Source organism: Carex rostrata, chromosome 34 (assembly GCF_964058835.1).
Source record: "Carex rostrata chromosome 34, lpCarRost1.2, whole genome shotgun sequence".
In the NCBI taxonomy this organism is placed as follows: domain Eukaryota; kingdom Viridiplantae; phylum Streptophyta; class Magnoliopsida; order Poales; family Cyperaceae; genus Carex; species Carex rostrata.
In genome coordinates this window covers 4,098,759-4,114,118 of record NC_135951.1, presented here as the reverse complement: position 1 = coordinate 4,114,118, position 15,360 = coordinate 4,098,759, and the positions used below count along the sequence as shown (strand labels likewise).

The following is a 15,360-nucleotide window of genomic DNA, read 5'->3' as shown; positions in this document are numbered from 1 at the left end:
GTGGGATTTTATAAATGTTGTTCCTCACGTAGCTATAGAACCCAACTCAATAAATCTTCCTTGCCTCAAAACCCTAAACATCACTACCCGTGTTACCGATGATTTTTTCAAAAAGCTTTTCTTAGGGTGTCCAGTGCTTGAAGAATTAGTACTATCATGTTCTATTGGAATCATTGAGATATATTCCAACACATTGAAGAAGTTGGTTATTCGTAATTTGTATGAAGGAAATAGATTACAGATTTCCACGCCTAATCTCCTACACTTCGAAATTGATATCATGGATATAATAAATATGGGGGAAATTCTGTTGCTAAATATGCCATCGCTTGTTGATGCATTTATCTCTATTCCTAGTTTTTATGATCAGAATGATTATATTACTGGGGTCCCCAAGCTTCTTGCCAGCTGTTCAAATCTCGAAAGCTTAAAGCTAGAATTTGGTTGCATCAACAGAAAGGTACACACTCTTTGCAAAAATCTGTGATTCTTCTACTTTTGCCTATACATTTTGTTGACATTTTTTATGGTACCTTGAAAATAAATTAAACCTTTCTTTGGTCGTGTTATATGCATATACTTATGTACATGATATTTGTTTGTAGTTCTTGGAGTAAACACATCCCATGGCTATAATAAGCATCAAAAGTTCCTATTTAATTAGCTTGGTGATTTTTATTATTTTTGTTTCTTTTGAACATCGTTTTAATTTTACTTTGTGAAAATAGGCACTGAAGAAGGAATTATCTAATTTCCCAGTCTTCAGCAACTTAAAGTGCCTGAAACTTGTTAGTATGGGTTTCTCTGTCTTTGATCTTGCACCATTTTTCCTCCATCACTCACCCAAACTACAAGAGCTTACCTTGCAAAACGTCAATGTAATCTCTCTCTCTCTCTCTCTCTCTCTCTCTCTGTGTATTGCTACTGGTTATCTTTTCCATGCCTCAATTGAGGAGGCAGACAAAAACATAGTCAATTAATGATATAGTCTATAGATATGGTCTTTGATTAAATTACCCCCTCAAGTAAGCCCTTGCAGAAGGGTAGATATATGATTAACAAAATTTATGTAACTTGTTTTGTTACTATAGAAGACACGGGCTGGATCATGGGCTGTAACTCCGGAGGGACCAAGTAACGCATTACTCCAGCGGGAATTTCTTAAGACTGTTAGAATTGTAGGATTTAAAAATGATAATGAATTTGTTGATCAGCTCATTAATAAGTTGTCTGTTCATGTTAAGATCATTGGTGAAATTATGCGGGTTTGATTATCACTGTTGTGGTTTCTGTGATGCAACTTTTGTTGTATTAATGCACCGAGCTTCTATAATTTTTTGGTTGAGTTATTTCTCTTTGATATTATTATGTTGATGTGATTATGTAAGAGGTTTGGTAATGCAACATTGTTGTGATCTGAGAGCTGTATTTAAACAAGTTTTGTTGTTTGGTCTTTAAATGATTGGATTAATTAGCTCTAAGAGAGATACTTGTAGCGTTGCAGGAAAAGAACATATCAGGATCCAATCAGCTCAGATAGGTTTGTGGACCTTGGCGTATATTTCTAATTTATTGGTCATTTCAAATATTAACCGTTTCAGGTTTAAGTCAGATCTAGTTAGCATGTTAATTTACTTGCAAGATTTATAAGATGATTTTAGATGATTGGAATTATGTTACAGTGCAACTATAGCTATTTCACTACCGATCGACCACCTGCATATGAAATTACCATATATGGACTAATATTCAAATAAGAACAAATTAGGCAGAACAATGAGAATTAAACAATTAATTTCATGTAGTCTACATAAATATATGGATGATTTAAATGATATTACTGAACATGGTATAGCATCAAATTTTATATGAACTAAACAAACTTAAATTATAATATAGGCATAAGGTAAGTCTACTAATATAACTGAACTGAATTGCAAAGGTAAGTCTACTAATCTAACATTTTGGTACAGTTTATCGATTGTCTATTCTTGTTCTATTGATTGATTAAGACTACAGTGACTAAATTAATTGAATATTGAATACTGTAATCCTTGAACCCCCATATAGTGGAGAAAAATGATTAATATATAAATCAAATTCTAGATCACTACTAGACTTTAATCCGGGATCCTTATGCGCATATGGTGAATGGCCTCAACTGAACCCAATACCAGTTGGGTATAGGATATTGTAAATGACTGAATGATTATAAACTGTGGTAAATGTCTGTTTACTGGTCACTACCTATATGGTGTGGTAATATTGATATTTTATTGAATTGCATTATCGTTGAACTGAATTATTGAAATTGAAATGTCTGACTATGAACCAGAACTATTATAATGGTATAAGCCTAACACTACAGATAATGGATATGAGTAATAGCAGACGTGGGTTTATGGTGGGCGTCTGCATAGACAAGCGGGGTGGTATCTGTTAGTATTACCAGACTTAGCGGTTGTAAATATTAGGTCCCAAATATTCTTGTTATTAGTTATTTGATTTCCGGTTAATGCTATATATATTGATTTTCGATTGATAATTGTTGTTGAGCATTTGCATTCATCATTATAGAACTGAACTGATAATTTCTCGTGCGGTGATTTCATTCTGAATATGGATTTCTTTCGAATCCAATAATTTGAGTAGCGATCAACACTAAAAACATAATAAAAAATAGAACAAAATGATTGCATAAACCGAATAGAAACAAACATAGTAATTCTTTTTTCATTTTTTTTCTCCTTTTTTAAAAAAAAATATTTTACTCATTCATTTTAAGCAAAACATAATAAAAAATAGAACAAAATGATTCCATTAACCGAATAGAAATAAACATAGTAATTTTTTTTTCATTTTTTTCCTTCTTTTTTTCAGAAAAAAAATATTTTACTCATTTATTTTATGTCATTTTTTGCAAAATAATATGGATGGTGAATAAGTATTTGTTACATGACATTATAATCAATAAAAGATTATTACAAGTATAATATTATTTCTTCTATCTGAGCCACTGATCCTGACTCTTTCTGCTGCGGGTCAGATCAACAGAAAAGATATGTAACATATATTGGTACAATATGAAGATAGATTGCCCGATCTGTTCATAAAATTTAATTAATTTAATGATTGTTTTTGTACAGTCTAACGTTTGGTCTTAGTACTCAGTTTGTACTGAAACACTATGTATTTTTTTTTTAAATATTGTTGCTTATTATGATTTTGCTATTCCCATTTCTTACTGGTACGGCAAGATCAAATCCTACTCTACTCTTTAGCTATGTATGTTATATATATATATATTGTGATTGTAAGATATACATTGAATTTATGAGAAAATAATCAATAAAACATAAATCCTATATTTTACTGTTTGCTCCTGTAATTACAAAATTAATTTACTGAAACAAAATGCTAGCATTTAGATCATCAAAGCATAAATCTAATTTTAGGTAGATATATAGATCTACATGTATAACAAAATGCTAGCATTTACAGAATGTTCAACATTACATTCCATACACATATGTCATTCAACTTTTTTTTTTATTGTACTCAATTAAAAGCAACATACTTTCAAATGATCTTCAGATACAGTGTACAATAGCGATGCAATATTGTCACTCCACTACAACCTATGAGCACTTGATCAGTACTATATACTATAATACTGATCCACCAATTCAAACTCACCAAATTCCTCCATAAATATAAATAAATACTATTTTCGGAACAACACCAATCAAAATTCCAAGCAAATTTAAAATACTATAATTAATTATTTTTATGATCAGTAATAGTAAACAACATACTTCAAGTGTTTATTGGAACGGGCACTACACAAAGGGGAACTGCCATCTTAATCCCGTTCGCAAACTTCTCTGTCATATCTATGTCTCTGTGTTCCATCCCATTTGGAAGCCTCCAATCAAATTCCTCAAGCATCAAGACAGCAGAAAAGGTATTACCCTTGCAGCATATGGCATCCCGAGACAATTTCTCTTCCCGGACCCAAACGGGATGAACTCAAAATCTTTCCCATGAAAGCTGATTTGTTTCTCCAAAAATCTCCCTGGTCTAAACACATCTGGTTCATTCCAAACTTGCGGGTTATGTCCAATAGCCCAGTTGTTTACAAGCACTGACGCTCCTTTCAGCACTCTGTACGCACTGAGGTCCACTCCATCTTTCATGGCCTTGTGAGGGATTATTATCCCTGCCGGATGTAATCGCATTACCTCTTTAATCACTGCTTGGAGGTATGGAAGATTGATTATATCTGGTTCTCTCAAAGTTTGTGATGCAAAAGCCTTCCTCACTTCGGCTTGAGCTTTTGCCATGGCAATTGGGTCACGGAGAAGTTCGCTCGTTGCCCATTCAATTGTACTTTTGGTTGTTTCACTTGAAGCCCCAATAAGTTCTTGATGAGGAAAATATTAATTAACATTATATGAATGCATTTTGTATGGAAGTTTTTGCACAGAATATATATATAAATTGTCATGTTGTTGGCAATGTCAGTTATCGAACAACTGATACCAGATAATGCTATAGGATATGAGGGGTTATTAGTATAGGAACAACTGATACCAGATAATACTATAAGATAATGTTAGTTATTACTATTTTAATAAACAAATTAGAATTTCTATCTTTGTGAGCATGCCGTGAAAAATACCCAATGTGACATGCTGTTAATCTCTAAAATAAACGTACTCTATGTTGAAATATATAAGATAAATTACCATAAGATGTATTGGAATTTCTTGACGAGTTATCTTTGATTCTGCAAGCATATCGAACAAGGAATCTAAGAAATCACCGTAGTATTTTCCATTGCTGGTCCTGTACTGTAAGCGAGCATCTATAATAACAGTAAAAAACTTATAATATCATCTATAGTGGTCTGTAGAAATATGCCGTCTACATTGAAGATCAAGAAACCTTAGAAAAAGAAAGAAATCGGAGACATTAGATTTCGCGCTTTCGTTCATGGTGTCCTTCAACAACTCAGTGAATTCTTGCTGTGACTCGGAGTTAATATCAACCACATCTTGAGAGAATAGTACATTGGAAATTATATTAAGCAGTCCGGCAAAAAAAACTTCATATGCTTAATTAAGAAATTGATTCAAGCAGTAAAAAATAAATGCATAGAAATTAACTTACATTTTTTTTTCTTTAATAACGGTTTGATTTTATATATTATTTAACTTAAAATTTTGGTTAACTTTATATATTTATAATATCTGATTCTTATGTAGTATTGTGGGATTTGGTAATGTCAAAGTTTATGTATTGTTTTAGTAAATGAGAAAATGAGAAGAGCAACAATCGATCCTCAGTTCTTTTAGTTTTGACCATTTACAATATGAAAACCTTATATTAGAAATCATTGCACTTATTTTTAATGTAATTATCCGATCTACCAGAATGGGATAGTATCCGCAAGGCTATACCGATAGAAATGTGTTTTTTCTATTAATGATGGTAACATCCGCAAGGGTACGTATACCGATAGTATCCATCACGGATACTATCCCATTCATGATTTTCTTAGAATATTTAAGAATAGGCAGTTGATGCTCAGGAAAAGGGGGAAAGAAAAACAAGGTTTAGTTGGCCTTATCTGTTATGTATGTGGGCCTGATTCTAGGAGTATGCGGGGGGTGGCAGGGGGGCGGGGGGTGGGGGCCCCCTGCAAACGGTGTCTGAGGTTACGAAGCAATTGCATAAAAAATCATTTAACCGACGGTCCAGATTAGTTAAGTTACCCATTAAGATGTGCGGTTCAGATTAGTCTGTTTTTGCGCCCTTTCAGTGGGTTTGTTTTTTTTATATATACATTAAATCTCTCTGTAATTTGTTGTAACCGACTTTGAGAAATTAGTGGATTTGTTTGGCGAGCGGTCGTGGGTTTTCTTCTCCTAGAGGGTTTCCCATGTAAAATCTGTGGGTTCTGATTTTGATTCTTTTTCAATTTTCTCTCTTTCTGTGTTGTGTGATTGCTCTCTGGTACTCATATTCTCAACATTATTAACATGCATCAGTAAAATTAGAATTGAGAAATAACTAAACAAAGAGAGAGAAAAAAAAAAAAGAGGAGCAAGCCAGTTTAATTGGTCGAAAGTTAATAACTTAATATATATCACCTGCCTTCTTCCTAAGTAAATTAAATTGCATACATAGATGACACGTGTAACTCAGCAATCTAGCCGGTGCCGGCAATGCCGAGATCGGGTTAACCATCATCTGCTCCGGTACCAGCAATGCCGAGATCAGGTTTACCAAGCTAGTTTAATGGGCCCAGCTTAGTCAGCCGCATCCTTAACCTTATCTTCCAACTTGTTGACCAGCACCCCCGGCTCGTCCTTGTCAGACCTTATGGCCATTCTCGGTGCATCTTCTGTGACAGCACCGGGTGCAGTGAAATAATCATCCAAAAGCTGACACTTTTGCTGTGAAATAATCATCTAATTTCATGATTCATGATTATTTCACAGAAAAGTGTCAGATTTTGGAGGTACGGTTAGATATCTTGTGGCGGTCCAACCAAGAGCTACCGTAATCATCTAATAATGTTAATTTTGGGTTGCTCATTACCATACTCATAAATGAATAGTCCGAATTCAGTTCGACAGAGTCAAAATTTTGTGATTTGGAAATAATTCGGGTATAATTCGGAAATGATTCGGTACTATAAAGAGGACAAAAGAACCAAGAAAACCCCTTAAAAAAATTAAAGCAAAAATTTTTAAAAAATAATTTCGTGTTTTATTCGCGAATAATTCGTGATTTGCGTTTTATACATGTTTTATTCACAAATAAAACGTATTATATGTTGTTTTGTATTTTATTCGGTGTTGGGTTTAGAAAGATTGAAAAAACTAATTCTTGTGAGGTATGTGTTTCTCTATTCTCATTTTTACTTAAATAGTTGTTCTCCTCTTTTGTAAAACACATTTTTGTATGTAATAACAAATAGAAAATTCGACAACAGAATAAACAAGTGACAAAAGCTTTTTATGAAACAACATAATATTAAAACTGAAAACTTGACAAATAAATAACCCTTAAATATTAAAAGATCATTAAAGAAGACCTCTAAAATTTAATCAAGTGAAAAAAAAACATATTTTCCTTTCGTTACATGAAATAGATAGTAAATAAACGGTGCACTGTGCACATATATACCAAGATAACTTCAAACAGGAATTAGTACCAACGGCTCTATTTGAAGCCTTGTTCATTTTTTCTACAAAAATCAATAGAAACAATGATTTTTTTGTTCTGCAAATATCATGTTTCCAAGCACAGGCATTCAATGCCTGAATCAAAATCGTGGCAGTCGCCACCAATGAAGCCTTCGCGGACGCACGTAGCATCGCATCCAGGGTCTGTGGGACGTTGACTCGAGCATTGTGGGTACCTTTTGCTCTGTCGCCAACGAAGAGACGCAGCCTCCACCGGAGCGGACCCCATTTCTGTTTAATTAATTACAGAAATTATTAAGGTAACAATTAGGATATGTGTGTGTGTGTGTAAGGCTGGTGCTGGTAACAATGATAATAAAAAAATGAAGAAAAATATAATAAATTAATTAAATTAAATTAAACCAGATAAACTGAGCAGTAGAATTAGCATAAAGAATAGGGGAAAGAGCCTTTGTGCACGCTCCATCATCGATCGAGAGAGAGATAATTAAAAATCTACAATTAATATATATATATATAGACACACACACACACAGACATATATGTAGTGGATTGGCTGGTATTTTAGCTGTATATTGCTTTTCTGGTTCGTAAATGGTGAATAAATCATCTCCTCCTATAAAAATAGATAATTAATTGTCATCAATCGATGAAATGTCCTTCAATTGCTCCTTATCATGCACAAAGGCTGGGTTACATGCCAGAGATGACAGTCATTTTTAAAATTCCGAATAGTCGTTTTCAACTGCTCAACATTATCTTCATGAAAATATACATATGAAATTTTACATTTTTTAAGATCTTTTATTTTTTATTTTTGGATAGGTGCTATATATCCCAAAAATTTTATTAATATTCAAAAAATACAAAATTTAACACTCTGCATCTAAATTCGAGAGAATTTGAAATCTGTCCAATTCGGAAAATAATTCTCCGGATCCAAGCCTTCTTTCCAGAAAATTATTCTCCAGATCCAGGGGCACCTCGGTTTAAAAGTCACTTCTAGATAAATACATAAAATATTGTGATGCTTTTATTTTTTTTAAAAACAAAATTTTGTGGATCTTCAGTAAATGCTCAGAATTTGTGCAAAAATTATCCACCAGTGAATGCTCAGAATTTGTTAACAATTACTTATTTCAAAGAAATGAAATTTGGACTAAACGATTGTTTATGCATTTATTTAGTTCGAGACGGCAAATGGTCCTCCAAATATGAAATTAAAATATGTTTTGTAGAGAAGTACTAATTATTATTTTAAAAATTCTTCTTTTTCTCCAGTATAAAGTATTTTTGTTTTCTTTAAAAATGTTGCAGAATTCTTTATTAAATACATATGATTCATTTTTTTTAGGTTTGCATTGACGATTTAGATCGATGAGTATTGAACATGATATTCATATCAAAATATATTTGGAAACCAAAATTTATATATATGTAGACTTTTTTTTCTATTTTTTTAGATATGTAGAAAATCACATGATTTAAAAATTCGAGAGTACTATATCCGAAAGGAATGATTTCTTACCGAAATTTTTATTAATATTAAAAAAAAAATTCATTACCATATATAATACGGTTCATTGAGTAGAGATCCTTAATTCCGAATTCACCCATACCCTTTGGTGCTGTTATTTTGTTCCATGCCAGTGCCACATAGGTTAATTATGTGTAAGAAATGTTCTACAAGTGAAATGATTTGGGTCTAATTAATATATTAAAATATTAGGCTGGATATATTCTGGATCGAGTGATTTGCTATAATCTCTGAATATATAAGTCTCTCTAAAGTGGTGCGATTATACAAGTGCATCTGAACTGGTGCATATGTTTTATAAATATGCAGTGATCTTTTTACTTCATTTCAGAAAACGAGAGAGATAAAGAGAGAAAAGAAAGAGCTGTCAGTTTGGTACTAGCATATCAAATTACAGTAGTTTGTTAACATGTTCATGTGGATACTAATAGCAACACAACTGCTATCGCTGGTGCGTATATCTGATATAGAAAAGAAGCAAAAAAAAGGCCACTGCTGAAAAAAATAAACGAAGATATCCGCTACACGTCTAGTGATAAACTCTATATTAATATTGTAATTTAATTTACACATGAATTTTGATTTTCAAATAATAAACAAACTGATGAACTGAATTGTTACACTATAACACATCCATAACCTTTCACCATGAACCTTTCATTCTGGTTTCCCTTGTACCTGGTTGGGAAGGCAATCAGTAGTCATGTAATAGATAGGCAGATCTTGTAAAAACCCCTTGATTAAAACCGATCTCCCGCCTGGAAATCAAAATCATGTCAATCCCAATCAAATCCAAATGAACCAAATTCCAATCCGAATCAAGCCCACATCAAATTTAGAGTAAGAGTTATAATTCAATTCGTTCTTGATCCGAACATCGATGAAACGATCACACCGAGTTTTAAACTTAGCCTATCTATATAAGAGATACATAACATATTTATGATAAATCTTTAAAATGTAACATGAATTATGATAGATATGACATTTCATATTAAATTAGAAACTAATTCACTGTGCATCTTGTAAGAAGGGATAATATTTAGTTGATGACATTATAATTCACTTCAATCATAATTCCCTACAATGTACATTTTGTCGAAAATTTGATGTTCATATAGTTATATATGAATTTCGATTAGATTTTTATGACAAAAACCTAAGAAATAAAAAATATATATGTTATTCAGTCGGCGGCCCAGAAAAGAATTCAGCCGCTGAGAAGCTCGATGTATTGGACATTTTTAAAATTATTCAAAAATCATGAGCATTTCTATTAATTTTATTTTAATGTTGGATATTAATAAAATGACGAAGAAATTAAAGTGCTACGTTCATGTATATATGCATGCATATATGCTAGCTAGCTATCTAAAAAAATAATAAACATGATTCAAATTAATTAATAATGACATGAGTTAACAGACAAAAATGAATAATATAATATTACTTATAATCTTTATTATTATTGATGCACGTACATAATTAATTAATTGGTATAATACAAATAAACCATTAATTGGTACTTAGAAAAAGAAAAAAATGAGCATGTACATGTACATCCAATATAATAATTCAAAACAAAAACCAGTATAATTAATTAACCAAATTAATTAGATCAGTCAAGTTAGGTCTCTGTTAAAAAATAAATGAAGATCTCATGCATAATTAATCATCATCGACCGATCAATCTAAAGGTCAAGATTTAATCAAGTGATCAATAAAAACATATATATGTTCCTTTTGTTACATGAAATAAATAGTAAATAAACAGTACATTGTGCACATATATATACCAAGAGAACTTGAAATAGGAATTAGTACCATTTGAAGCTTTGTTCATTTTTTCTACAAATATCAATGGAAGCAATGAATTTTCTTTTTCTACAATATCATATTTCCACAGAGCACATACATGGAAGGCTCGAAACAATCTCGTGGCAGTCGCCGCCAGTGAAGCCTTCGCGGAAGCACATAGCAACGCATCGAGGGTCTGTGGGACGTCGCCTCGAGCATTGTGGGTATAGTTTGCTCTGTTGCAAACGATAAGCCGTAGCCTCCACCGGTGCGGGCCCCATTTCTGTTTAATTAATTACAGAAATTATTAAGGTAACAATTAGGATATATATATATATCTGTGTGTGTAAGGCTGGTGCTGGTAACAATGATAATAAAAAAATGAAGAAAAATATAATAAATTAATTAAATTAAATTAAACCAAATAAACTGAGCAGTAGAATTAGCGTAAAGAATAGGGGAAAGAGCCTTTGTGCACGCTCCATCGATCGAGAGAAAAATCGACAATTAATTGCTTTATATTGCTTTCTTTGGTCGTAAATGGTGAATCAATCAATCTTAATCTCCTCCTCTAAAAATAGATAATTAATTGTGATCGATCGATTAAATGAGCTAGAGATGACAGTCGATTTTAATCTCCTCCGGCCAATTGCTCCTTGTCGTGCACAAAGGCTATGATAATCGTTTTTAACTGCTCAACGTGATCTTCATATGAAAATATACTTACATCTTTTACTTTTTTTTGGATAGGTAATATATTCCGAAATTTTTATTAATATTCAAAAAAATATAAAATCTAACATTCTGCATTTATTAATATGTTCAATCCGGAAAATAATTCTCCGGATTTAAGTCTTCTTTTTGGAAAATTATTCTCTGGATCCAGGGGCACCTCGGTTCAAAAGTCACTTAATTCTAGATAAATACATAAAATATTGTGATCCTTTTATTTTTGAAGAAACAAATAATATTTGTAAATCTTCAGTAAATGCTCAGAATTTGTGCAAAAATTATCCACCAGTAAATGCTCAGAATTTGTGCGAAAATGCTCAGAATTTGCTAACAATTACTTATTTCAAAGAAATGAAATTTGGACTAAAGTTTATGCATTTATTTTAGTTCGAGACGGTAAATATAATGTTCCTCGAAATATATATGAAATTTAAAATATATATGTTTTGTAGAGAAGTACTAATTATTATTTAAAAAATTCTTCTTTTTCTCCGGTATTATAAAGTATTTTTTTTGTTTAAAATTGTTGCAGAATTCATTATTAAATACATATGATTCTTTTTTTTTAGTTTGTGTTAATGTCTCGGACGATTTAGATGAGTATTTGAACATGATATTCATATCATAATATATTTGGAAATCAAAATTTATATATATGTAGAATATTTTTTCTATTTTTTAGATTTGTAGAAAATTACTTGATTTAAATATTCTAGACTATATCCCAAAGGAATGATGTTTTACCGAATATTTTATTAATATTTACAAAAAAAAATCTAATTTTCATTACCATAGCATGGTTCATGGAGTAGAGATCCTTAATTCCCAATCCACCCATATTAGGGATGGCAATGGGCTTAGTCTACAGGTATATTGCTAAGTTCATGCCTACATGGTTTGTCTGTTAAAAACTGATGGTACACCTGTCTAGTCCAATCTGATGATCTTGAAAATCTATATCTAGTCTATTTATGGGTTTTTCCCTCAAGCTCATGCATGTATATCCTTGCCTCCCCTGGCCTTGTCCATGGGCTTGCCTGGTCTTCCCATAACCGCTGGTCCATCCATATTCAAGCACATCACATAGACGGTACAAAACAACAAAATAATCCATAATGTGACTTTTCTAATAAAAGAAAAAATAATTCATAATTTAATAACAAACAACAATGTGATTTTGCTATTGGAGCAACAAAATAATTCATAGTTTAATAGCAAATAAAGGTTATTGTTCTGCTTGTTTTTTTTAACATAAAGGTCCATAGGTTGTCTGTCTTTAGGCCCGTCCTCACCTAGCACATAACAACGTCAAATTGCAATCAAAACCATGTCTTCCCGCCTGGAAATCAAAACCATGTCAACCCAAATAAATCCAAGTCAATCCCAATCAAATCCAATCCGAATCAAGCCCACATCAAATTTAGAGTAAAAGTTATAATTCATTTCGTTCTTGATCCGAACATCGATGAAACAATTAATCACCAGAGATTCATCGTTGGTTGGTTTTGAAAATTGAAATCACACCGAGTTTTAAACTCATGATTAACATGTTTATGATTAAATCTTTAAAATGTAACATGTTTTATAATAGATATGACATTTCATATTAAATAAGAAACTAATTCACTGTGCATCTTATAAGAAAGGATAATATTTAGTGATGATGACATCATAATTCACTTCAGTCATAATTCCTACAATGTACATTTTGTTGAAAATTTGATGCTCATATAGTTATATATGAATTTCGATTAGATTTTTATGACAGAAACCTAAGAAATAAAAAAGAAAATTATATTACTCAGCCGGCGGTTCAGAAAAGAATTCAGCCAGTCCGAAATTCGGTGGCCTGGACATTTTTAAAAAAAATTAAATATCGTGAGCATTACTATTAGTTTTATTTTAATGTTGGATATTAATAAAAAAATGATGGAGAAAAGTGCTACATTCATGTATGCATGCATGCTAGCTATCTAGCTATCTTAAAAAATTATAAACAGGATTCAAAAATGAACATGTACAAATATAATTCAAAAAAAAAAACCAATATAATTAATTAGCTCAGTCAAGTTAGGCCTCTGTTAAAAAATAAAGAAGATATCATATTTAATCATCATCGATATATATACACACAAATATCAATAGATAGTAAATGAACAGTACACTGTGCACACACACACATATATATACACACAAATATCGATCAATAGAAGCATGCAGTTCAATATTTTTGATTCAAATTATATAATTCAATTAATGTATAATTGAATGTCTAATAGGATTAATTGCACAATGGACAATTCTCCTTGGAAGGACAGTCCACGGTGCATATGCACTTTCCATAGTTTAATTGCTTGGAAGAACCAATTTGAGCGCAGTGGCTCCCAGTGAAGCCTCTTTGGAAGCCTCTTTGGAGGCATCTTTGGATGCAGGACGCTCGATCGCTCACATAAATAAATAGCCTCCACCGGTGCAACCCCCATTTCTATTTAATTAATTCATTACAATAATTATATATTAAGGTAATAATTAGTACGTAATAAATCTTATTCAAACTCAAACTCAAACTGAGTAATATATATAGTTTATTCGAAATTGGTTAGTAAACTATTTAGATAATGATAATGATTACTTATAATAGGAAAATGCTTCAATAGCATAACAAAGTAACTATAGAAATAAGTTTCATATGACTAGGTAAGGAATTTTGGTAAAAGGTAAGGGAATTTTGAGCTGGTCCGTAATTCATCAGTGTAACTTCCTAAAAGGTAAAAGGAAACTGCATAAATTTTGTTTCGCATGAAAAAAACTAATTCATAACTGTTGGTGGTTGCCAAAAAAATATGTAGTGCAATTAGATGTATCGCGTAGATAGCTTGTGGAAGTCTCTTGGAGCCGATATAAGGTACTGATCAAAGAACCTAAATGGGTATGGATGACTCGTATTATGGTTGTTCTTTGGGGGGGGGGGGGGGGGGGGTATGGAAGCAACGAAATGCAATAATTTTTGGTCGTCAATGGAAACCTCCATGACTATTGGCACAGGATATCAAAGAAGAAACTGAAATGTGGTTGAAGTGTTGCAGGGGTTCACTGCTTAGTCGTTGAGATCAAAGATTGTATATTTCATTTAGTATGATTTTCTTTTTTAACTTTTTGAAATTGTAATCACATCTATTACTGTACACCTGGTAGTCACTACCTGGATATCAAAAAAAAAAAAATTCGCTCTGAAACAAATCAAATTAACCAATTCGGTTAGAATCTGATTAAAACTCAAACTCAAACTAGGATATGTTTGATTTGGTTTGATTCGTTTGCAGTCCTATATGTAAGGCTGACGCTGGTAATAATGGTAATAAATAATGAAGAAAAAATATAATTAATTAATTAAATTAAATTATACCAGATGAACTGAGCAGTACAATGAGCAAAAAGAATGAGAGAAAGAGCCTTTGTGCACGCTCCATCGATCGAGAGAGAGAAAAATCTACAATTAATTTAGGTAGAATATATATATACACACACATATATTGTTCTGGCTGGCATTAATTTGTAGCTGTATATTTCTTTTTTGGGTCGTAAATGGTGAATCAATCAATCTTAGATTTCTCCTATAAAAATAGATAATTAACTGTGATCGTTCGATAAGATGAGGTGGACAAATTAAAATTAAGAAATAAGAATGGATTGGGTTGGATTTTAGTTTTCTCTGCATCGTTCTACAACCTTTAATTAATTTGTCAAATCAAAGCAATATCTTATTTTATCTTATTGGATTTATAGTTGGATTATTGCATAATTTCGCAGTTAATTTCCCTGTAGGAATAAAAATCAAATCTCAAATGTATCTTGAATTCACAATTGGATTATAGACTTATTCTTTTTTTTCAGTTATGTAAATTATTTATATATCAAATCAGTAATAATTTTAAATAGTTTGGTTGCTGAGATTCAATATGAAAAAAAAAAATTATATGAGAAATTTATCTGGTCAATAAAAATTATTGTAGAAATTAAAAAAAAAAAATCCGAACAGTCATTTTTAACCGCTCAACGTGATCTTCATATAAAAAT

At 31.7% G+C, this 15,360-nt stretch overlaps 2 protein-coding genes across 3 annotated transcripts in view; one reads left to right on the top strand and one right to left on the bottom strand.

Annotated features, from left to right (window-relative positions):
- LOC144549089 (RNI-like superfamily protein) overlaps positions 1 to 1,277 on the top strand; it is a 72,189-nt gene extending 70,912 nt beyond the window's left edge. The window contains exon 2 of one of the 2 annotated variants that reach the window (XR_013509569.1): positions 1,092 to 1,219. Coding sequence is in view for 1 of the 2 variants with exons in the window: in XM_078297838.1 (XP_078153964.1) it covers positions 1,092 to 1,271 (180 nt within the window). In the remaining variant the exon portion in view is untranslated. Of the gene's footprint in view, positions 1 to 1,091 lie in introns of both variants that reach the window. The other variant, XM_078297838.1, reaches the window with a different exon arrangement.
- A 2,670-nt stretch (positions 1,278 to 3,947) lies between these two features.
- Positions 3,948 to 4,343, bottom strand: LOC144548878 (oryzalexin D synthase-like). Its single transcript, XM_078297589.1, has one exon. The coding sequence runs from the start codon at positions 4,341 to 4,343 to the stop codon at positions 3,948 to 3,950; it is 396 nt and encodes a 131-aa protein (XP_078153715.1).
- Positions 4,344 to 15,360: the final 11,017 nt, after the last annotated feature.

What these genes read in the sequence shown, in the direction of transcription:
- LOC144548878 (XM_078297589.1), bottom strand. Translation starts at nt 4,343, where the DNA reads ATGGCAAAAGCTCAAGCCGAAGTGAGGAAGGCTTTTGCATCACAAACT.